The 23,900-nt window shown below is 40.7% G+C and overlaps 2 protein-coding genes across 5 annotated transcripts; one reads left to right on the forward strand and one right to left on the reverse strand.

Annotated features, from left to right (window-relative positions):
* Positions 1-1,548: 1,548 nt before the first annotated feature.
* LOC136431363 (uncharacterized) lies at positions 1,549-5,658 on the reverse strand. Of its 2 annotated transcripts, XM_066422708.1 has the most exons (7): positions 5,302-5,658; positions 4,913-4,960; positions 4,398-4,564; positions 4,105-4,188; positions 3,720-3,811; positions 3,247-3,437; positions 1,549-3,115 (listed from the first exon to the last, which is right to left on the reverse strand). In XM_066422708.1, exons 2-7 carry the CDS (start codon positions 4,935-4,937, stop codon positions 2,835-2,837), a joined length of 840 nt encoding a protein of 279 aa, XP_066278805.1. In that variant the 5' UTR covers positions 4,938-4,960; positions 5,302-5,658; the 3' UTR covers positions 1,549-2,834. The 2 variants fall into 2 exon arrangements, with proteins under 2 accessions (XP_066278805.1, XP_066278806.1); XM_066422709.1 differs by lacking the exon at positions 4,913-4,960.
* Positions 5,659-5,712: 54 nt separating this feature from the next.
* LOC136431362 (GRIP and coiled-coil domain-containing protein 2-like) lies at positions 5,713-13,906 on the forward strand. 3 transcript variants are annotated; one of them, XM_066422705.1, is made up of 9 exons: positions 5,713-5,844; positions 8,877-9,028; positions 9,550-9,654; positions 9,916-10,056; positions 10,883-11,020; positions 11,557-11,721; positions 12,280-12,645; positions 13,008-13,109; positions 13,459-13,906. In XM_066422705.1, exons 1-9 carry the CDS (start codon positions 5,775-5,777, stop codon positions 13,831-13,833), a joined length of 1,614 nt encoding a protein of 537 aa, XP_066278802.1. In that variant the 5' UTR covers positions 5,713-5,774; the 3' UTR covers positions 13,834-13,906. The 3 variants fall into 3 exon arrangements, with proteins under 3 accessions (XP_066278802.1, XP_066278804.1, XP_066278803.1); XM_066422707.1 differs by lacking the exon at positions 5,713-5,844 and adding an exon at positions 5,871-6,162; XM_066422706.1 differs by lacking the exon at positions 5,713-5,844 and adding an exon at positions 8,169-8,566.
* Positions 13,907-23,900: the final 9,994 nt, after the last annotated feature.

Raw genomic sequence — 23,900 nt, forward strand, 5'->3', positions numbered from 1 at the left:
TCAGTAGCTAATTTGCATAATTAGTAAGGAAAGTTTGTAAACCCGCTGCATTTCATATGACAGTGTCAGGTCATGTAAGCAGATGGCCTTGCATAAACGTACATGTAGGTCAGATAAATAAACAAATGGGACACCCATTATTCTCCAATACAAGCAGAGGTGTGGGTCCAGCTGGTTTTTAACGTGTTTACCAAAAAACACGTCAAAAAACAGCCAGACCCACTGCTCTGCTTGGAGAGTACACTGCACCAAAACTGCACCACTGCTAGCTAGAAAAGTCACATGTACTATGCCTTTCAAAATGTGTATGATATGGAATAAAGATTGATTGTATTTATATATTGACTGTACAATTTCATCATCACTTTCAACTTACAACACTGCAATATCGAACATACTCATATTTTTTCATGACCAGTTATAACATGTAACATATATCAGCACACTAGACACATACACTAACTAAGTCCTGTACCATCAAATGATTTTTTTAACCCTATCTAGACTGGACACATTCTCCCCATCATAACTTCTAAATGGTATGGTGCATGATCAAATTTCAGGGGGTGATAAGCATGTAAATACGAATAACTATCCATAATAAGCCTTGATTATTTGGCGAAGATAACGTTCGTGGAACTCTAGTTTAGTATACGGCTAAACTGCAATCCTAGACAACAAAGAAGCGTCCGCGAAATTTCGGCCGTCCCTGCTGCAGCCTTCGTCAGGTTAAAATGATCAACTGGTTGGGACACGTGACGTCATCAACTTACTTGCTCTACTTTGGTCGAGCTCCCGCTCGAACCAGACTTGAACTCATTCCACATTTCGAATACAGAAGGCAAAGACGTCGACAAAACTACAGTCTAAACACCCCAGCCTCAATATTGGCACATTGTTCTACATTCTACGTCATCAGGTCATCCATTATGCCAGGTGAGCCTTTTTACAGTATCCATTCCGCCAAGGAGCAGTACGAGCTGCGGTACTTCCAGATCAACCAGGATGAGGAGGAGGAGGAAGATGAGGACTGTGCAATGGGTACACATGATGAGATATGCCATTGCTGATACATTGTACATCCTCTGAGAGATATTAAATATGTCTCCATATACTTGTGATGCTTCTTGTGGTTTTTGTTTGTTTCTACATTCTAAGAGAGAGAAGGCACAGACATTTTGATGTTCATGTGGCCTGTTACTAAGGCTAAGCCATGTGTGACTGGATCAATCCTATAAGTTTGGTCTTGTACTCAATTTACAAGAACAATTGAAATCAACAAAGTTAGCACCCATGAGCATTTTTGGCACAAACTTTCAGGAATTTTTCAATTGTATGCCAGGGGACACTATAAAAGAATATTGAATGCTAAAGTCTTGGAAAGACAAGTGCAGCAGGTGTATATCTGTGTTTTATCTCCTATAGCTAGATACCCTTCCTAAGTATATATCCTAGTGCAAACTAGTGAGAAAAATGGTGTGTGAGGCAAGTGAGTTGTAAGACACATAAACAGGAATGGTGAATGCTGTGTAGTAATTAGGCTTGGTGTATTTTGGCAGTTGTTTTATTTGTATTTATTGACAATCAAAACAAGTCATTACACTGGGTCAGCCTGGCTCTCGCTGGCAACGGCTGACCCATAAGAATACAGACAAACACAATATTATATTGATCCAGAATGCCTTCAGACACAATTCTAAAGTAACCAGGCCATGGTAAATTGGCAGAACATTTTGACTCAGGAGGAGATATGATACCATCCCATGATTCCTCAATACACATCCAGCAATACACACCCACAGATGGCTGACTGTGGGCAAGAAGCATATAGATATGTCATGTTGCCTTTGATATTGCAGCAACTGGTACAATTTGACCATTAGATTTTCCTCTCCTGAATTGTCAAAAGACTAAAGAAGTCCATAAGACTGTATGCTTCTTGGCCACAGTCAGCCATCTGAGGGTGTGTATTGCTGGATGTGTATTGTGGAATCATGGGATGGTATCATTCCCCCCTGGTTTTGGCTCAACCACCATTGAACCCTGGCCAAACCACACTTCCAGTTCTCCAAGTATACTTACACCACTTACCCTTATATCATACCACTCTGTAATATTCACATTAAACTGCACCAATATAAACCGATAACAATACATGTACCTCTTTTTTTACTGAGGTAACAGGAAATTCCACTCAAATGCATGTTTGTCACAAATACCAGTAAAGGAAAATATGTTCCTTTTCATGCAATGAAAGACCTTTTCAATCCTAAATGTAATATATCTTATGTAAAGCCAGTCAGGTATCCATCCTATTCTACACTAAGCACAAAAAGTTCGGAAATCCGACCTACCCACAAAGTCAGGCATGGTGCGAGGTGTCATTTTAAAGGCAAATAAACAGGGTTTCAAATCATATGAAACTGTTAACTATGCTAATCATTTAAAAAAACGGAGGTATAGCCCAGGGAAATTTCGGGACTGTTCTTTCGTTGTCTAATCACATAGCTGGCCATGGTACTCAGTCCATGAAAGTACGATCATAACAAATCGGATATAATGCAATTCATTTGTATTCATGGAAATATGATGGACCAAAATCAAGTTTCTGACCTCTTTGGTTTTGAGTTTAGCTCTGGTGCGCTTTTCAGATTGCTTAATTATTCTGCAGAGTAGCATAGGATAGATAGTTGGATACCACGCTATTACAGATATTTATAAAGAACACTAATGAGTGTTACAAGCACCAGTCAGTACAGTTGTACGTCAGGATGCTTTCTAGCAGCATATTCCTTATGTCTGTCGTTAGAGCCCTATCACAGGCCATTTCAGACTTAGCCAGCATAGGCTACACGCCGTTGTAGCTGTTTGTATTGCACAAGTATATCAGGTAAGAGTTTGATTCTTTCAGCAACAATATCATCCCTTAAATCATCTCTCCCCTCTCCACTCCTAGTCGGGTACCAGTTACCATACTTCAACTTGGCTTCCCCTCTCAGCTCCTCGGCTTGAGTGTTGATTATCTCCTGTATTTGGTAGTCATGGAGACCCACTCTCCTTCCAAATGTTGCGAAGTCGACTTCCCTCACCGCTTCTTGGTACAGCGATGCGACTTCTGTGGTAAAAGAGTGGTAATAACGTATGGTGAGTTAAGTAAAGTAAAATTTATGAAAAAGCATTTCATTGAAATGACAATTGACTTTTCAATATACAATATCAAAGTGGAAGTCTGACAAATGAACGTACCTCTTAGGAAGTCATTTGCACCGGGTAGATCTGTTTGTTTCCTTCTCTCGACCGGAGATAGATCTTCTTCCTCAGGTGGCCCTTTTGATTTCTTGATGGTATGTGACTTCCAGACATAGAATGTCGACAAGCCTAAGACCAGTAGCACTGTTGACAACTTTCTCGAACTGAGGCATTGGAAGATGCAGGCCCTATGCGGAGAATAGTAATAATCATACTTAGGAGAGGGAGAGACGTATTTCGTTGAGAAATATACTTTCTTGCTATAAAACTATATTAAAAGTGAGAATTGTTCACACATAAGCAATACATTTAGTTTTGGTGATTTTAAAAAGGCTGTGCTAATTACAGCCCTATTTGCATAATCAATGAGGCAAAACAAATTTACAAAAAGCTCTAAATATTTCATGGGGTATGAGGTCTCCGAACTCTTGTTTAGTTTTTTTTTGTCTAGAGGATTGCACAACACTTACATCGCCAAGCCCTGGCGCTGGTGGGGTTCAATGTCAGGGATTGTGTTCCCATGTTTCCGTTCTGTTACGCAGAAACCATAATGTTCTTCACCCTGAAAAAAAAAGAAAGAAACGTTACAGATTTTTCTGTTCCTGTTTGTATGTAGGTTCAAAGAACTATGAGAATGTTCAAATTACATTACAAAATGCTCAAACTTTGGATAGCATCGAAGGAAGGATAAAACAGGAGGGCTATACAATTTCATAAGCCTCATAATCATAGATATTTCAAGTGTATCTCTCCATTGACAATGTGCTAAACGTAATAAAAGCAGATAGTATAGTAAACGAAAGCTGTTATTGAACCCTGAATTCATTTTCAAACTATAAAAAAGGCGTGACTCACCCGTTGCCGTTGGGCTGATTTCCGTGGATAAGCGTCACATTTGCCGAGGCCTGATGTCCCACGGTCAATATGGTCACCACAGGGCTACGATATAGCACATACAAGTTGTTTACCACTGAAGACCTATATAGACTTTTCTCACATATATATGTTTATACGAGGTACATGTCCGTACAAGTCTGGTAATAACGCTGTCCATTATTAGTTAATTACTATCTTACAGTGAACTAGCTATTCAATATAAAGTCGAAATTAATTACTCATAAGGTAACTTGTAACGCGTCAAATCTTACCTCACAAGGGTTGCAAATCTGACAGCATTCACAAGCAGTACGGCTCTCGGTGTCCTTAACGCCGTGCGCGGGATTTGTCTCCTGCCACACGATGAAAGCGATCAGAACACAGGTGAAGAATGCCATGAAGGGACTTGCGTTACTGTGGTATCCCATCCCCATGATGCCTATGGTAAAACGTACGATTAGCGTCCATATATCGATGTGCGTTGCATCACAATAGTGTCATCACAACCGCCGATATAGATTAGTCATTGTCGGGTAATGGAGGAGTGTACGATCTACCAGCAGAAGTTAGATCTAGGAGAGAAGACTAAGTATAGTTCTGTGAACAGTTCCTATACAACACTACAGTCCCTACACAACCCTTCCAACGTGGGTTAGAAAAAAAAATGGAGCACGCCGGTTACGATCTCCGTTCCCAATATCTGCTTGGAGATAAGGAGTTTGCAGTTAACACGTATGAAATGTTTGGTCAAGGTGCAGTCTCCAGAGACTGTCAAGATGATACTTACCTATTTGATTAGTTTGGACGGGCATGAAAGCTCCTTCCGTGCGATTTACTGTAAATACATGTTTATAATCATGATGTATATATCATTTTTTATGGTTTCTATAATATTTACGATATAACGGTAGCTATTGCGATCCCTTGTACACCTGTAGCATGTAGCATATCGGCCCTTCTATATCATTTCAAATATAGTTTAAAAAATGAAATCAACTTGAAATAAATAATTACAAAGAAGAATTCAATACTTGATTAGATTTTGTACGTTGCTCTACTATACCCGAAAACAATGATGGATGTGAATACATTGCTAACATGGGCTCCGTAACAACACGTACCCGTACCCGTACATGTCAACACCGTATGGAGAAGAAACAACGCAACGTTACGTACCTTTGACGGTTATGTCCAGTTGTGAGGAAGTGGCGGAAAGTTCTAGTAGATTGCAACAGTGTGGAAATTCCCCCGAAAGTTAAAATAGGTTTTGGAGGGGATTTCCGTATATTTTCAATGTGACTCATGGGGATTTCCACACTTCCGCTTTGCATGTTACATACGGGAATACCCGCCGTCTTCGATTACAATATTTGTTTAGGTGCCTAAACCTTCAATAACTACTTAAAGAACATTTCCATCTTTGCCACATAAGATACGCATGCATTTAGCATAATCTGTTGCAGTTTTTGTGAGTTTATATCAAGTTTATCTTGCGAGAAACCGTTGTTTTTAGCGGTGACGTGCATGGGATGACGTCACCAGGTGAGCATGATCACGTGCGTATCACTGGCCAATGACTGGTCAGATAAGCAGTTAGATCGACTTTCCGCTGACGCCACGAAGGTAAAAATAACACGGAAAGTCCCTAAATGACGGTACTTGCACGTACGAACGAAATATTTCCAGCCATTGAGTCTCCAGCGATGGAAAGAGAAACAGGTAAGACTGTTCGACGGAACTTAAGCAGCACATTGTACCTTAAGGTGCACTCTTCTTTCGTGTGACGACCCGGAAGTGAATAGAACTTGAACTTTCACTTCTTTTCACACTGTGCCGTTGTGTTTGGAAAGGTGTTTTGTACTTACTGTGACGCAGAAGCTTTATGTCACGTCGGGGCACCTAGATGACTAGTAGCGCTTAGGACACTGTTGCTTGAAGCTGAAGATGGTGTGTAGGAACGCGTACAAGTTGTAGTGGGCTGGTGTAACCCCAAAACACCACAGGAGACAGAAAAGACGACCTGAGTCAGTGTAACAGGTAGGAAAGTTCAGACATCAATAGATATAAGACAGGCGTGACACTTAACAGAAACCTATTATAAAGTTGGACAATGCAAAAACTGAGGTTTAACACAGACTAAAAGAGGGAAGGGTTTTTAACGTCCGACGTCGAAAAACTCGAAATGCTCCTGTGTGTAGTGTTGTCGTATTGAATGTGGACAGTATCAGCACGTGTGGGCAATGTCATTAGATTTCTATTCATATCGAGCATTGAAATTTAGTCATACAAAACCTTCACATGGCCATTGGGGCAATAGTCGTAAGACAATATAGGCAATCGTTGGTCAGATTGATACAAACTTCTAGCCATATTTCCCTGTTGTTATTTTGTCAAAAAGCACGATGTCAGTTTGGAAACCTTCAGATCGGTGACCGAAACTACGTCACAGGTTCAGGTGACACAGGGAAACCTACAATAATAATTGATTGAAGACCTTTATTGTATGTTCGTGCCCCGAGGGGCTAGATACAGGTCGTTTAACACAAACCAAACTAACATCTAAGTGACATATACAGTGAAATATGTACAGTACATTGTGTAAACATACATGGTAGAAGAAAAGGATAAGCTAAGCTAATCTAGTAAAGTCAACTTCTTCTCGCTTCTTTGTACATGTGTAGATGTATGAACAGATCATGTTTCTTATACAAGGGTTATCTAGACGCAACAAAAATATGAATTTATCCGTTGCGTTTAAATATTCAAAGCATGGGAATTTCTCATTAATACATTTGAAAAGAACATTTCTTTCTATATCGTAAAGTTTACAATCTAAAATGAAGTGCCGCTCATCTTCTATTTGATTTAACTCACAAAATTGGCAAACTCTATGTTCTAGAAGCGTGCGGTTGTGCCTTCCTGTTTCAATATGTAATTTGTGACAACTAATCCTGAATTTAGTGACAGCTACTCTATGCTGTATGTTACTTATAGATAAATACTCTTCTTCCTTATACAGGGACTTAAACAGTCGGTAAGTTCGTAATTTGTTGCTATAAGATTTCTCTCTATCATCATTGTGAATTTCGGATGAGAATGTTTGGGTGTAAATATCTTTCAAACGTTGGCTAATTGAATTGATGATAGGAGTCATGTTTGTTCCCAGGGATACCTGGGGGCTCCAAACGAAGGCAAAACCACACCCTTCTAGTATCTTACGAACACCGGACGCCCAGCATCTTTTACCATTAGAATCTAGCAGAAATTGACATGAAAGAGCGTCCGCTTGTAGACTGTCAGCTGGCACGTTCTGGCGCATTCTGAGGAAATGTTTGATGGCGTTAAGGGATGCTTCAACTTGAATTGGGTACCTCCCTAGCTCCGCTCTTGACGCAAGGTTACTGGCTGATCTGGGAACATTTAGGGACTGTTTGCAGAATTTAAGATGGACGGATTCGATGGGACAGAATTTAGGACTTTTAACTGCGCCCCAAATTTCTGAGCCATAGAGTAGAATAGGTTTTACACAGGAATCAAAAAGTTTGTTTTTAACAGATAATGGGGCATTGGCTTTATCCAGTGACTGTTTGATTGCAAATAGAGCTTTTAAACCTTTGGAACTTAAAGATTTGTTATTTGCTTTGAACGTGCCAGCTGAGTTTACAACTATACCTAGATAAGTATATGACGTAACAATTTCTACAATATGACTATCAAATACAAAAGAATAGTTTTTTGGTAAGCGACCACCTTTTGAAAAAACAATAATCTTTGTTTTTCTAAGGTTTACATTTAGTTTCCAATGTGAACAGTACTTTTCTAGATTATTCAAGGAATGTTGTAGTCCCTGTTTTGACTCGGAGAAGATGACCAAGTCATCAGCATATAGTAACAGGGACTTTCCGATTGCACAACTAAAACCGCACCAGACCAGTTTAGACTCACATTTCGCATAGAAGGGAGGAAGTGGCGGCCTGTTGTTCACATAGCGTCGCTTCTGGGTCAGTTGCTCTGTCTGAATTATACGTTTTTTGTTTATTCATGTATGCATGTTTTGTGGAACGTTTCACGGCATTTTGATATTGACATATTCATATTTTCTGGTTCTGGGTATTTGACTGAGGTTGAGTCTTCTATAGATATAGGGGATTTAGTTCGTAGTTCGTTATGAGCTAACTCGTGCTCCGAGGGCTCTTGATACAAATACTGTGGAGTCGCTCTTGACTAAGGATTTGTGAATAGATTTATTCAATGTTAATGTTTACCTACATACGGCTGAGTTCGTAGTGTTTTCTGTACCAGCAATGGTTCTGTGACAGATTACTTCATGTGCCATTTGAATGGAAATCCCCCTTCGTCATAGGTCTTAGTCACTTTCAGCTCTGACTACCATTACCACAGAAAGAAGGGAAACAAATGTGTGATATAAGATGTACTACAGGTCAGTCTTCACCCGTTATGTGAATATTGGACCCGATCCTAGTACAACTTTCTAATATTCAGTTGTGTCCGCATATACAAAGATGAAGCAAGTCCGATAGGAACATAGAGGATCTCATTGTCTAAAAAACAAAGATACAAACACGTTGGACCACCAAGTCGATCCCAACTGGACTTGAAAAGTCACTCATGTGGTATATTGAAGGCAGTTTGTATGACGTGTGTTTCCAGACAAAGCTTGTCCAGTTAGAGAACAAGTGAACTGAGTCACGATTCGCGCTAACTGGGATTTTTCTTGTTGACACCAATAGTGAACTTCAACTTTCCCAGCGAGTACCCCATGGACGTGAAGATGCAGGCTGCAGCCGGTGTCCAATCCTCCGGGGTTGGATCCCTCCCAAATGAAAATCACCGTCCACAGGGAAAAGTAGAACCCCTGAAAAATGGACAAATGCTTGGCCAGGTAAGTTTTGACGCGATCTATCTATCTTGATCTTGACGGTACTCTAAAAGCCCACTTCCTTATCTTGTCACTCTTCAATAGCACATTGCAATCGGTACGGCCAACCAGGATGTTTTCTTCTACTGTTGTAAATATGATCATAATGGGCTAACATTCTGCAGCCAACGTGGTTATTTAACCGCTACTACTGTTACATGTTAGTGTGGAGGTGTACGACTTTAGCTACGACTTATCAATACGTACAGTTTGACTTGACTTGCAACCTTTTAATCAATTCGTCTGTGAATTTAACCCGTTAAAAATACGTATTGTCATTTTGTCAATGTTTTACATGACGGTTAATTATCTTACAGAACATGTAATTCAACCCTTGGTTTGCCAAATGTTCTTTGAATAAAACCCATTACTATTATATCATTTTTAATTCCAAATTTGACAAACGAATTTAGTTTGCTCACTTTTTTTCTTTGCAACCAGAAGTTTTATTTGTTTGTCAATATCTTCATATTTTCTGTCCTAAGAAAACCGCCATGAATGGAAAAGTCAAGGGGGTGGTGGATGACGTGAAAGAGCAGCTGACTAAGGCAACTGCAAAACTGGGAAATGGTACCAACTACGAGGAAACGGTAAGTGTCCAACTATCCATAACGTACATGTCCAAAGTACTTTTCTAGCCGGCTTTAGAGCTAGAAGATATTATGTTTTTCTTCTTCTTAAAGTACATCGGTAACATTGACTTATAGTCTCTTTCGCAAAGACAGATCACCGTTAGCTATCATTTGCACAAATCATGGAGTTACAAAAATCATCATTTTGTTTTTCCCTACGTGTTTATCCATACTGTAGATTTGTGTGACAACATAATATGTATTCACCTTAATTGACAGACCCTGACACCTTTGGAAAAAGAGCTGAAAGAACTGCGAGTCGAGGAGCTGAGACGCGACGATGCCCAGAAAATGGAGAGAGATGTAAAAGACCTCCATGAGGCCTTGAAGCAGTCTGAGAGCAAGGTGCTAGATCAACAGGTAAGTCGTCCCCCATATGAGACAGATAGGGTTTAAGGTATTTGGAGATATTGGGTGACTGGTTCTGTTATTCAACAAGAGAGTATGCTCACATGTTTGAACGAGATATCAAAACAGGGAGTTCTGCTGCAGTACCGTAAAAAGCCGATAGGAGACCCATTATCAATTTTGACCTTCGTTTTTAGGGCCCCTAGTTGCCTTCCAAATATCATACAGATACATGAGTTATGCTGTACATAAACAAACAGACACACAAAAGGCACCCAAATCATAACCTTCTTGGCGACGGTAATAATGAAGCTTTACCGTGCACTATCCCGACCTTAGATCGTAAAAGGAATGTCAAAGATACGTATGTAAGGCCATGTTGATTTGATTATATGGATGACATCCCCGCGCGCATCAATTTTCGTCTGTTTCCAAAAATAAAAAAAAGTTTTTTACCGTACTGTAAATCATAAAAAGTAGCTGCAAAATGAGTAAATACATGCTGTAAATTGCAAAGAAATATTTAAAAAATACGGATAGTAATGTCGTTAGAATGCCAAAGTCAATGCCAAAGTCAAAGAAGAAGTTTTGAAAAAACAAACGTGAAGAATCTATATTTTGGTATACTATACCCTGTGTTAAGTTTTGTTCATCCTTCCTGACCATTTTTATTTCAAAATGAAGGCACTTTTTTGTCAAATCTTTTTTATTCGCACGCTCGCATCAGTTTTGGGTCCCCAGAGGATGTCATCCATATAATCAAATCAACATGGCCCAAACAGGAAATACAAACATGCAGTAAGATGATAATCAAACTCTGTCGTTTGCTGTATAACAGAGGCAAATTGATGGTCTAAAGCGAGAACTCCAAGGAAAAGTTGACGAACTGGCTGCGGAAAAAGAGGCTAAAGAGCAGCTGGTGACAGAACACAGTGAAGCGTTAAAGATTTACGAGAGCAAGACACGGCAGCAGCAGGTAAACTATACTCCCTTTGTGACGGACTTGGAAGCTATATGTACTAGACAACTAAGCTCTTGTTGAGTGTCAACAAACAAGAAACAACTGTATTGTACAATGTTTCTCTCTATCTCTCTCTCTCTCTCTCTCTCTCTCTCTCTCTCTCTCTATATATATATATATATATATATATATATATAGATAGATAGATAGATAGATAGATAGATAGATAGATAGATAGATAGATAGATACATTGTAGATAGATATATAGATATATAGATATATATAGAGAGAGATATCCCGAGGGCTCTATCTAGAGACACCTCAATTCACATGGAAGACCTTAGTGCGGCTATGGCAGATAGTCTGGAGTGATCGGAAGTAGTGCATGGGCTTGCCCCGTCCCCACCGGGGTTTGTAGGTAAATGTAAAGACCCTTGAGAAGATCTGCTGGGCATACATACACTTACCCATTACATCATCATGTGCAATTGTAGGCAACCTCAATGCTGCTAATATTGGGATTATCAAACATAAATTGGAAACTTTGCAGGATGCCAAGATAAGAGCCTGGGCAGACATTGAGACACTGAAAGCTGGTACAAAGAGGCTCTTGGAGGAACACAGTGACTTCGCCAAGGCAGCACAAGAGGAGCTGCTTCATCTCACAGAAAGAGAGAATGAGAAAGCGATGCTTTTGCGGAGCATCCATCCACTGGTGAGAAAAGTTGTTCAACATCTTCTCCTGTCAAAGTGGATGAGAAAACTTGTTCAACATCTTCTCCTGTCAACTATGCTCCACTCTGCATCAGAAGCTTTGTTAATAAGCCTCCCATGAAAATACCTTCTTTCTCTCATTCACCCTTTGCTCCTCTGGAACAAAGCAACTCTAAACAGAAGGTTAGGTACAAAACATCTATCACCAAAATTAAATATATCTTACTGTCAATAAGTCTGATAAGTTTTTATGATGTCCAGACATCATCATCATAATCATGATCGTCTTACAAGGGTGACTGCAATTCTAAGGAATAACCCCTCCCTAGACTGACTCCAGTTTTTCTATGAATTGCCAGTCTTGACCATGTGAGGTACAGGTGTTTCTCTAAATTGTCCCTCTATCTTATGCACGGCCGCCCTCTTCATCTCCTCTGCACTCTTGGTGTTGTTCTGTTGGCTCGTGATAAAAGCCCTGTCCTGCGGTGTTTGGATGTATCAATATCAGTAAGGATGTACACACATTAAAAGATATATTTTTGCTCTAACATCCCACCAGTTGCCCGGTGTGGATGAGCTGACAGAATGCCAGTGTCATCTCCCTGAACTGACCAGTGACGACGTCCTGTTAACAAGTCACATGAGGGAGTGTCAGTCTTGCCAGCGTGTGGTCACGCCCTACCTCTTCCACATCAAAACGTGCCGCAAATTCAACTGCGAGCACTGTGCCCACGTGCGACGGTTGTATTGTGGACACGTTTTTACATGTGAGAGGGAGGAGTGTGACGTCACAGGCTGTGTGGAGACAAGACAGGTCATCCAAGGCAGTCAGCTGAGTCCTGAAGAGCTGCAGAACGACAAGCAGTTCAAGGACAGGATCTCAGCACATCTGAGGAAGAGCACAAGCCCTTTCTATGGAACTGAGGTCAGTCTATGGAACTGAGGTAGTACTGTCAACAAGCTATCATATTTGTAACAATAGGGCTCTCTACATGATACTTGGGGCACTTGGGGAGATGAAAAGTGTAGAAAATTATTGTTTTGAACAGATTAAAACAGTGGTGTTCTAAAGAATATGACCAAGGTTAGCTTATTCAACAGTTCATGCACGCAATGCACATACAATGTTATCAGCTAGTGGGACAAGTAGCAACTTATGAATCCTTGACATGGAAATCCTTTTAAAACGTTTATACACAAAGTCAGAATGGAACATTTATTTCCGGATTCCTTTGCGTGGACGTTTTGTTTCCCTTGATTACGTCACTATATTTTGTTGGCCAACAGTGTGGAGGGCTTTTCTGTGCATTCCAACAGACAGAATACTGGGCAGTTGCAGTGGGGCCAGTCAACCTGCATCGTCACCAGGTCAACAACAGGCTGCTGCAGGTACTACTGCGCTTTTTTGTGCCATTCATTACGCATTATATTCTCCATGAAAAATAGTTTTAGGTTCCATTAGTGTGCGTGTGTGTGCATTCCTGCAGCGATAACCTTAGAACCTCCAGACGGATTGTAATGGTATTTGGTTTGAGGGTAGGTGTTGTGAACACCAAAGTCAAGGTTGAGTTTGGGCCCCTTGGAGGCCGGCTTTGGTACTGCAGCACAACTTCCGTTTTTTGTATATCTTATCCTGTTCATCGCTGTGGTCTTTGTAAAATGTTTTGCCATAATAATCTTCCCGGTTTGTGGAGAATTGTTGTGCAGTTTTAACAGTTCTTTCATCTTTATGTTTCAGATGTGCCGCCGTGTCCTACCCACCACAGTATCACTGACAGAACAAGCTGTCACAGCCTGCCTCAGTCACAGTGACCTCTGGTCCAGTTGCGGTCACAGGAAGAGATGTCTAGTGTGTAACATCTGTCTAACTTCTCTTCGATCCTGTGCTTTATGTACACTGCCAAAATGTGAAATATGTGTCATAGCTGCGATGGCATGTGCTCGTCACAGTATCAATTGTACAAATGCAAATTGTAAAATATTGTTTTGTCATCATTATAGGCAATATGTGAGGGAGGGCGACACTGTGTACCCATCGCCTATTGTGTTAGCATTATTCAGAGAGAGCATTCTCATGTTAAATCGTTCTCCCATCGCTGCAAGCTTATTGTAAATTATATGTGTAAAACTTGTATGCGTGGAATGTTCGATATAAAACTTTTTTGCAATAAATATGAAAAACTGTCCTCCATGATATTGATGTATTTATGTATCTACTACCTTCGCCAATAAGGTTATGTTTTAGTCAGCGATCGTGTGTGTGTGTGTGTGTTTGTCCCGTGTGTGTCACTGTGTGTGTCTGTGTAAACGGTAACTCGAGATGCCTGGATGGATTGTATTAACATTTGGTAGGTGGGTAGGTCTTGTTTTCAATTAAAACAGGATTGGATGCAAAATTGTAATTATGATCAAACACCAAGGTATGCAATTGTATGTCACAATGTCACACAATCAACTGAAGAGTACTGGAGTGCCCACTGACATTTTCCTGTTCAAACTCATCCCAAGCAGAAAGTGAATATCTCTCTTGTGCTCCAGTGCCATTAATCGACTTGAAGAATGGTACATCATACTACATGATATTCCTGCAATATTGTTTGGCATTTTTTAAAAACTTGACAGGACGCGACGCTGTTTGAAACATCAGTGCATGGATCACTCCTTGACAAAGACCGATGTCGTACGGTCGAAAATTTGGGTAAGTCCAATTTTTGTGTTGGAAATTACAGTTAAAACTTGTTTAAGAACAGTGCAACGCAATCTCTTAGCTCTCTATTCCCTTTCTGTTGCATCAAGACACAATATATGCTATATATTACTTCACCAGGTACTAACAACATACACATTTATACCATACGAACGACATCATCACAACATGAACCAAAACATGATCATTCCAAAACACACAATACTGACAAGACGATGACAAACTGGGATACAAGCAGAAGCAAACCGTCTTCATTATTATCTTCGCCGAGTACTTGTACTCTGAGAAGATTATGTTTTCGGTTGAGAAATATGTTGGATGGGTCTGTATGTATGTATGTCAAGAGCATAACTCAAGAAAGCTTCGATGAATCTTTATGATTTTTGGTAGGTGTGTAGATGCTGTGGAAACGGAGGTCAAGTTCGAAAATGATTTATCTGGCGCTTTCCTACAGTACTGCAGCATGCTTTGTGTGTACGTGAATTTGTATGTCGCCAACATAACTCGAGGAGCTGTTGACGGTTGTGCATGATATTAAGTAGATGGGTAGGGGTGTCAAAGAGGAAGGTCAAGTTCGATAATGGGCCTCGGTCAGCAGGGCTATGGTATCGGTCTATGTGCACTAGGCTCGTGAAACTAAAACATCACCATGTAGCTTATTTTCGTGCCGCTTTGAGCACTTTTGATAAGAAATCCGCACGCAAATGTGATAAACAGTGGCATTAAATGTCAATTACGTAAAGATTACGTATACAGCAACTAGAATATTCCCAGTTTTCAAGCCTCATAAAATGCTCTGGTGCCTTTAAAAGCAGTGTGGGTATTCCTCATGGGCTATAAACAAAGCCTCCGCACCTGGACCCACCGTTCCTGGTGACCACAACCCGAGCCAACACGTCAGGACAACAGAGGACTGGTAACGTTGGGTAACATAAATTCGCCATTTTCCCGATAATGGTTGACTGAAATCAATCTAGCAGAACAATAAACCATCTTTTTTTCTATTATTCTGTCAGTATCATGTACTATCTTTGCACTAATCATATATATGGTAGATTTTGTCCTTGGTCGTGCTGACACCATAATATTTCAACTTGAAACTACCGTCCGCCGCACGCACAATGACGGTGTTGTCGGACAGGTGTGAACATTATTTCGGGAGAGAAGATTCGTCTTGAATATCTTACCGCTAATTACATTTTATACAGCAGCTATTCGTTCCATCCTTGGCTTGAGGAGAGTGCTATGGATATAGACGTGTCCAAGTAAAAAAAAATACCCGAAAAAACGGCCGTACCGCACACATCAGGCCTTCGGGAACAACCCGTGTGTTGAGTCGGTAGAACGTCACTCAAAGTCGGCCCATCGTCATGGCAACTTGAGCATTATTCATCGGGACGTTTGAAGGGATGCAGGATTTATTGCAACACTAGTAATCATCCGTTTTATAGTACAACCATCGCAAGATGTTCTGCCTCCTCCCACGTCACTGGCAGCTGACATTTCGTGTCAAAGGTGAACACCAGCGGTTGACAACACTAGATATTTAAAGGGGTGCAATATTAATGGGGCACACCGCTATCCTACAAACATCGGACTCAACGATGGAAATCTAGTAACAAAACATGAAACTTCGCTCTAATAACGTAAAAACTATTTGTGAACGATAAATTCTAATGCCTAGTATTATTCTGGATAAGCTATATCTTTGTACACCCATGTCTAGATTATTGGTTGCGTCGTTGTCACATGCTTTGTATCGCTTCATTTTTGCGGCCTTGAAGGGGAAATGAATCGTAGTTTAGCAGGGGCATTAGCTGGTCAAAATGTTACTAGTTCGCGTCTGTGAACCAATATGATTATTAGAAGTTTTAGATACCGAACTAAAGGTTGATTAATAGAATTAAACAAACACACACACACAGATGAATAAAGGCAACGAGGGCCAGGAAGATGGTAGGGTCCGAGATAACTCTTGGTATCTTGGTATCTTGGCAACAGAATTCTGGGTAATGAAAATTGCGGCGGTAAAATTCACCTAAAGTGCCGTAAGTTGCAGCAACAAAGTGGCATTTAAGATAATTGATCACACTAAGAGTCCAATTGCAGGTCAGCAATTTTAAGAAAATAAGTTGTCTTGTAAATGATTGTGTTTAGCAGGAATCGGATGTGACATTTGTCTTATAAACCAGCCGACAACGATGTAGTGTGATTCTCCCACGAAGCCCTCAGACTGTGACAATAAGGGACGGAGAGTTTTTGACCTCTTCGCCTTCTAATGCATGCTTATCGAAGCTTTTCAGACAGTGTTCTGAATACGTTAGTCTGTCAAGTTTGCATTTCTAGTGGTATTACTGATGTTGCATCTAGCACATATCCCTAAATACCCCGTTTTCGAAAAATCGCGAATTTAAGTACCCCGCGAATTTATGTTACCCAACGTTAGTCCTATCTTACGTGAAGGGTGTTTCCGAGGACCTCCGTAGGATTTTCACGGCCCACAATATCCAAACCTGTTTCAGACCAGCACGAACCCTACGACAGTTACCTGTGGCACCCAAAGATACATGTAAAACAAAGAAGACAAGTGTGGTGTAATAGACCACATTAAGTGTCATTGTAGTAACGCTCGGGGGACCTGCTTGTGTTGATGTAAAGAACAAATTTCGTCACAATCAATTTTTTTTCTGTCAGGTAATTGCAGCGTTTTGCAAATGAGCAGCAAATGAGGGGACAAAAAGAGGTCGTTAAGCAGAGAACCAACGAAGCTGTAAAACTGACTGTGAAACAGTTGTTGTGTGCATCTCACTTCACCTCTTTTGCATTGTTTTACATTTATGTCAATATGTGAGATAAGTTAGAAACATGGAAACATATATATAAGGACTATATGTTTATTTTGTTACGATATTACAGTGGCATTGGAGGCTGTCACATCGCCATGGCAATTATCAACTGCTGTGACTTAGTACGCATCGTATAATCTCTACACGCTGGCTGGAGCATCTGAGGAGAACGCCCGCTAGTACGGATACATTAAGCCCCCTCTCACTGGACGCGCGATACGCTAGTGGCGTCGCTGCGTTCTTAACTGGATTTGGGTCACCCTTGACTTTATAATGTGAATATCATTCAAAAGTATGACCACACAAAAAAAAAAACACACACACACACATGCTTAAAAAGGTTCGCTTTTTCTCGATGAAATTCGTTGAGTGCTTTGTCAATGCTGGTGGGTCCAGTGAGAGGGGGGATTTGGGTGTTGCAACTCAATTACAGGTTTTATGCAGAGGTAGTTTGTCTCAAACCACACATTATTCCCAGCTTATCCAGGTACCGGTTTCATGACATGCACAGTACTGTCTTACGTTGAACCATAAAAACTTTCAAACTATCATATATCTGCAATATATAAAAATATGAAATTTCGTTGACAGGCCTGTGAGTAACAAGCACCCTCCCCGTACCGTCACGCCTCCTGAAAAACAAGATGTTCCAAGCTAAATTGTCTGCCTCACCTCGCGCGGTGGGAGTTTCATCACTGCTATGGCAATCTCTTCTCACGTGGCTTTGTCTGCTGTCAGATATGAATAAGTCAACGGGTGATCTCTCCATCTAGTGTGAGATAAAACGCAGTTTAGCAGACTTGAGTTGTGCTGTTCTTTTGCAAAAGTGCATCTAACACAGACATCTTTGTAGCTTGCTGCCTGTGAAAGGCACACACACACACACGCGCGCACACACACACACACGCACGAACACACACACACACACACACACACACACACACACGAATGATCCACCTGGTCACGTGATCCACCACCTTGTCAGTTGAACTTCATATTCTCACATGTAATTCTGTTCTTGTGTGTATTACGGCAGACCAATCCTTGCGTGCTCTAATATTTGCCTGGCAAAATGTGAGTAACTTTATTAGCTTAGGACCCTGTCACACTTGTGCGTATATGGAAGTCCGCATGAGTTGCGTATTAACAAATTTTTGTTTAAGGTTAAGTTTGCAGCCGAAGAAGTCATTTCTTAGTTTCAATAACTAGGCTGCACAACGGTGGGTCAAAGTAGAAAACAACTTCTTCCCTGCAAACTTTACACAAACCAAAAAAAAATTCATGCGCACTTTATACACACTTGAATATACGCACAAGTGTCACACTTGTGCGTATATACAGGTCCGCACGCGTTGCGTAGTAACATTTTTGGGTTTGCAGCCGAATAAGTGATTTCTTAGGTTCGATCACTAGGCTGCACAACGCTGTGTCAAAGTAGAAAACTTTTGGCCGCAAACTTTATCTATACCAAACAAATTGTTAATGAGCAACTTACGCGCACAAGTGTGACAGAGCCCTAACTGATCGTACGTGCGCGTGGGTGTGATTTCAGTAAACCTATGTGTATAAATGCGAATGTTCCTTCTGCCTGGGAAGGTGTATCATAATGGTTTTATATAACCGGAAATGATGCTACGCAATGTAAACACCATTAGTAACGTTTATTAGTTTATTCCCACAAAATGAATAAACACATTCGGGGAAAGCCTGCTGTACACATGTCAACGGCTACCAGTTATGTGCCAGAAATTTCTGTTACCAATGAAGCAGCTACATTATGCTCAACTTGAGGTGTTGAAATGTCAGATCTTTCCAAAACCATCCCCCAGAAGTACTCGTAAAAATACAGCAGATGCCAGACGTAAAACAGTGTTTAGATTCACAAATGTAGCGCTCAGGCTCCTCAAGTTTGATCAAACATGACCAACGTTGCCATGTGCGTGACTGTGACTGCGAAACTATTACGTCAAAACGTAGTCAGACAGACCAGTAGACCAATACGATCATAGATATGTTCTTTCGAAAATCCTTTCCCAGACGTTGTACTCGCAAAGATGAGCAGACGCTAAATGTCAAACAGTGTTTGGTGTTACATATGCAGTGCCCAGGCATCACAAGTTGGATCAAACAGTGTACCTACGAAAGTGCAATATAAGTATTATAACGTTGAAACGTAGTCAGATCAGCTGTCAGTACAACTATATGATACAGATTTAGACTCACTGATACTTTCCAAATCATACTAAGCTTAGGTACCATACATGAATAACTGATACCCCCTCTTTTACTGCTGACATAAGCGGAAATTAAAGTAACATGAATATTTCACTCACAATTTTACACATTTATAGTTCTTTCTACATCTCGATCTAGAAGAGTATTGCAATGTACAAAACCCTTTTATTGTGCTCCCATATTGTACAACTCGTTATAACATGAATCAATGGAAAATATCATGATGAATCTAAGATGAACACATTCACTTACACATAGCGTTCATGAAACAAATCGGAGCATTGATCATAGAAATCTGATAAATATTGAGTAAGAAGTATTCTGCTTATCTGCTTATATTCAACAGTGACTCACATAGATAAGTCAGGCAGGCCTGGTTGGCTAAGACTAAATCCAGACGCCCGTTACGCTATTCGCAAAATGCACTGATTGCGTTAAAATTAGGGCGGTACGGCTACTAATTACATGAAATTAAAACGGCTGACTACGCTTCAAGTAAAACAGTATGCAGGCCCTTAAATAGCAGTTTAGTCATTTTTACCCAGAGATGCACCATCTCCTACATGTATGTACGGAGATGTAACATATGGTTCTACCTTCTCAACCATTTCGTCCTCGGAAACCTCTTCGTTATCTTGGAAAATATGTTCACATGCCTGTGTATCTGCACCAGTGCTGATGTGCTCTGTTTTCTTACAGCTGGTTCCCCCACCCGTTTGGACATCCCCAGGACCATACTGAGGTACTTTGTAACCAAAAGTCTCTGCATAAGGCTCAATACTGTCAGGCTGAGTTTCCTGCGTGCAGGATTCCGCCTCTGCGTTTGGATCATTCCTACAAACTTCCTGATCATCACCCCGGGCAATGTCAGCAGATAAACCAGCCTGGTCGTTTTGATTGACAATTTTGTTTACAGCTAAGCCAGCCGCCATGTTGTTTACGGGACCATGTGGGGCATTAGTGTCAATAGGCTGTTTCCTAACCATTGCTGAATATACAGCTAAAATCATAACACAGACAAGACTGGTCACTCCAACAACCAGAGCAGGCAGCAATGGTGCCATGGCAACGGGATGTGGAGTTGACTTGTCCTGGGTCTGTGGGGTTTCTGAAACAGTTGCTTTCACACTAAAGGTCCTTGTTGCTACCACAACACCTTTAGAGACGCTATAGGCCTCTCCAGTCTTTTTGGATATCTGATATATCTCAGTCTGCCGCAGATTGGGTTTCTCACTCGTCTCTACCGACCGTTCCAAACTACTGGCCGTCAGCGGCAGCAAAAAGGAGGGAGTGTTGACGTCAGAGGGACGAATGTCCAGACGTTTTGTGGGACAGGAACTGCTAAGATCACAGGGCTCAGGTGTGTACATCAAACTACTTTCACCTGTCGGATCCCAGACTTTATAACATCCTGAGATGTATTCATTTAGCCTGTGGAGCTCTATGTTCTCTACTATAGGAGGTGTTTTACAGCGGAACATAGACTGGTTGTTATATATGGCGCGAGCAACGTCGTTTCCCCTCAGGAAATTTAAGCAGCTAGGTAAATTTTTATTTCGGCACAATTCCACTTTTACTGCGAAATCAATGATCCAAGTGATGGCGCAGTCACAATGGAAAGGGTTACCCGCTATGATAGGTTCGTATGGTATATAGAATCCATTTGGTACGTGTTCGTTCCATCCAACATCGCAGAAAGACAATGTCTTAAGGTTATTGTAGGAAACGTCAACCCTTCTCAAGTTGGGTAGGAAAGACTTCACAGGATAGAGGTTGACACAGAAAAGCTGATTATGTGACAAATCCAAATGAACTAACTTGCGCATGTTCTTCAGGCAGTACCAAGGGAAGTAACTGATGTTATTGTATCTTAATATCATGGTGTTCAAAAAGGGTAGGTTCATGCAAGGAAACGTGGTTAGGGCATTGTTGGGAAGCTGAAGCCAAAAGAGAGTTGAGGGCAGTTCTTTGGGAACAGTCGTTAAGCCTTTGTTGCCACAATATATTCGGGGTGAAAGGGAATAATGTAGCCAATCTAGATCTTTGTTGTGCCAATTCTGAACGTTACATCCTTGAGAGAGAAGTTGTGAAAGTACTGATGCTTCACAGTTGTGAGGTACGTTTATAAGAGTGAGGATCACAACCTGGACGGCAATCATACCAGATGGCATGCAGTGGTGTCGCACGTTTCACTTCAGGGACAAAACGTTAAAAGAAAGCACTTCTTCAGGGAATGAAACACTTGTCGACCACTCAGTTTTGTGTTATATATATTATAATAAAGTCTGTTAACTATAACCACGATATCATGCCGTTAGTAGAGTACACCATTAAAATGCATCTTTAGTTCAGTCCAAACAAATACCACGTAGCCAGTCTGACACTTGAAAGGCCCAGAACCTGCCGGACACCACGCTGCCCCTGCTCTTGTCTGGAGGCTGATCTTGGGCCTGTGACGACGGTACCTTGCCACACCCTTAGTCTGAAGACCAGACTTGTTAGACTTGTCTGTAGGAGCCTTTCTCCCTCTGATCTGCTGGAAATGGAACAACACAATTTAGATTCCAGAAATGCCACAGGGATACGTTGTTCGTCTCATGAAACTGAGGGAAAAGTACTCCAGTCATCACAAACGGGACATTTATGCACGGAGTTGGCATGATGAGAAAAAGGGGCGACTTCTTCACTAGAAAGACTTGGCACTGAGCACTTGAAACCTTTATGCAGACATAGCCGGTTTCAGCAGAATGGGTTCCTGACACTTTAGGCCACAACAAGTAATTTTTATGGATGACATCAGCGTGCTCATTTAAATTCGCCTGATTTCGAAAAAAAACAACACATTTCATTGCCCTCCGACGGTGGTCAACATGACAAAAATTGGCAAATATGTCGTAAACGTTGACAGTCAAAGGTGTTTTATTGCATATGAAATGACTGAGTGGAGAGAAACAGCGAAAAGCTATGATGATGATTGCATATGAATACCCAGTGTAGTTCCTGCCCATGATGGTATGACAAGCTGTTTTCTGCGTTTGTTCTAGTTAATTGAGCTGTATTCACATAATCAAGGACAGTTTAATCTTGACAGTCTAATGTGTTTCATTGCATATGAAATGACTGGGTGGAGAGAAACAGCGACAACCTATGATGATGATTGCATATGAATACCCAGTGTAGTTCCTGCCCATGATGGTATGACAAACTGTTTCCTGCATTTGTTCTAGCAAGGACATATAAATAATGGGGGAGGGGGTCTAGTTCATTGAGCTGTGTACACAAGGTGTTTCATCGAATATGAATACCCAGTGTAGTTGCTTCAGATGATGGTAGAACAAGCTCTTTTCTGCATTTGTTGTAGTTAGTCTATTGGGATGTATACACATCTACAAGGACATGTTTACTGTTGAATCAAGGCGGTTTTATATTATATATGAAACCTCATTGGTTGAATACAGGAATAAAAGACCTGTTGGTCATGATATATATTTGTTGCCTCAGTTCTTGTCTAACAACAGTTATGATATAAAAATTTGAAAATATAGGAATCTTGTTTTTTCGCCCACCTTGTTTTTTTTCGCCCTATTAGTTTTGGAGTCTGCGGAGGATGTCATCTATAAAATTTACTTGCTGTGGCTTTATGTTCAGCTTAACTAGGTCTCATGTACAGTACTGTCCAAATTTGAACCATGAAAATGTTCAAAGAGTTGCGTTTACAGATCTGGTATTTCCTTAAAGAACATGTTATTCTATAAATCATCTACATACCTTCGAAAACATCAGCTACACCGAAGTCTAAGAGAAACAAGCGCCTGCATGAGCTGCCTCTGTGCCACAGAACCTTCTGTAATGGCGCAGTCGAGAAAAACAAGTTGTTTCCAGGTCAATTGTCTGCCTCTCTTTGAGATTGCATTGTGGGTGTTTCATCACTGTTATGACAATCTCTTCTCACGTGGCTCTGTCTGCTGTTGGATATGAATATTATGTAAAAAGTTAATCTGTTCATCTTCTTCGAGATAAAACGTAGTTCCACAGGCTTAAATCATGCCGTTCTTTTTGCAGGACGTTAAATGCAGAAAGCCTTGGAGCAAACTAAATATGTATATTTGATTTGTTCTATACTCAAAGAAATCTATTTTCAATGTTTTGACAACATTATTAAACGCCCTATCATGCTCCCTTGAACTTTGATTTTCTTTTAAAATGAAATATCCTTTTCAGTTTCTTAAAGTAAATTTCATTACGTTAAGTTGGTACGCTGCCTCCCGTAACACCTGCCGAGAAAAAGGTGATGATTCGTTCGACAATTACGTCATAAGATCTGAGCACGTGATACACCACATTTTCAGTTGAACTTCATTGTCTCAAATGTAATTCTGTGTGGGCGATTGC

Source organism: Branchiostoma lanceolatum, chromosome 3 (assembly GCF_035083965.1).
Source record: "Branchiostoma lanceolatum isolate klBraLanc5 chromosome 3, klBraLanc5.hap2, whole genome shotgun sequence".
In the NCBI taxonomy this organism is placed as follows: Eukaryota; Metazoa; Chordata; class Leptocardii; order Amphioxiformes; family Branchiostomatidae; genus Branchiostoma; species Branchiostoma lanceolatum.

Excerpts from the sequence above, each read along its gene's own strand:
- LOC136431362 (XM_066422705.1), top strand. The coding sequence starts at position 5,775 with ATGACGGTACTTGCACGTACGAACGAAATATTTCCAGCCATTGAGTCT. Across the intron at positions 10,057-10,882 it reads GCAAGGTGCTAGATCAACAG|AGGCAAATTGATGGTCTAAA; the intron begins GTAAGTCGTCCC and ends GCTGTATAACAG. Across the intron at positions 11,021-11,556 it reads GCAAGACACGGCAGCAGCAG|GATGCCAAGATAAGAGCCTG; the intron begins GTAAACTATACT and ends GAAACTTTGCAG.
- LOC136431363 (XM_066422708.1), bottom strand. The coding sequence starts at position 4,937 with ATGCCCGTCCAAACTAATCAAATAG. Across the intron at positions 4,189-4,397 it reads AGATTTGCAACCCTTGTGAG|CCCTGTGGTGACCATATTGA; the intron begins GTAAGATTTGAC and ends GCTATATCGTAG. Across the intron at positions 3,438-3,719 it reads CAGCGCCAGGGCTTGGCGAT|GGCCTGCATCTTCCAATGCC; the intron begins GTAAGTGTTGTG and ends TTCTCCGCATAG.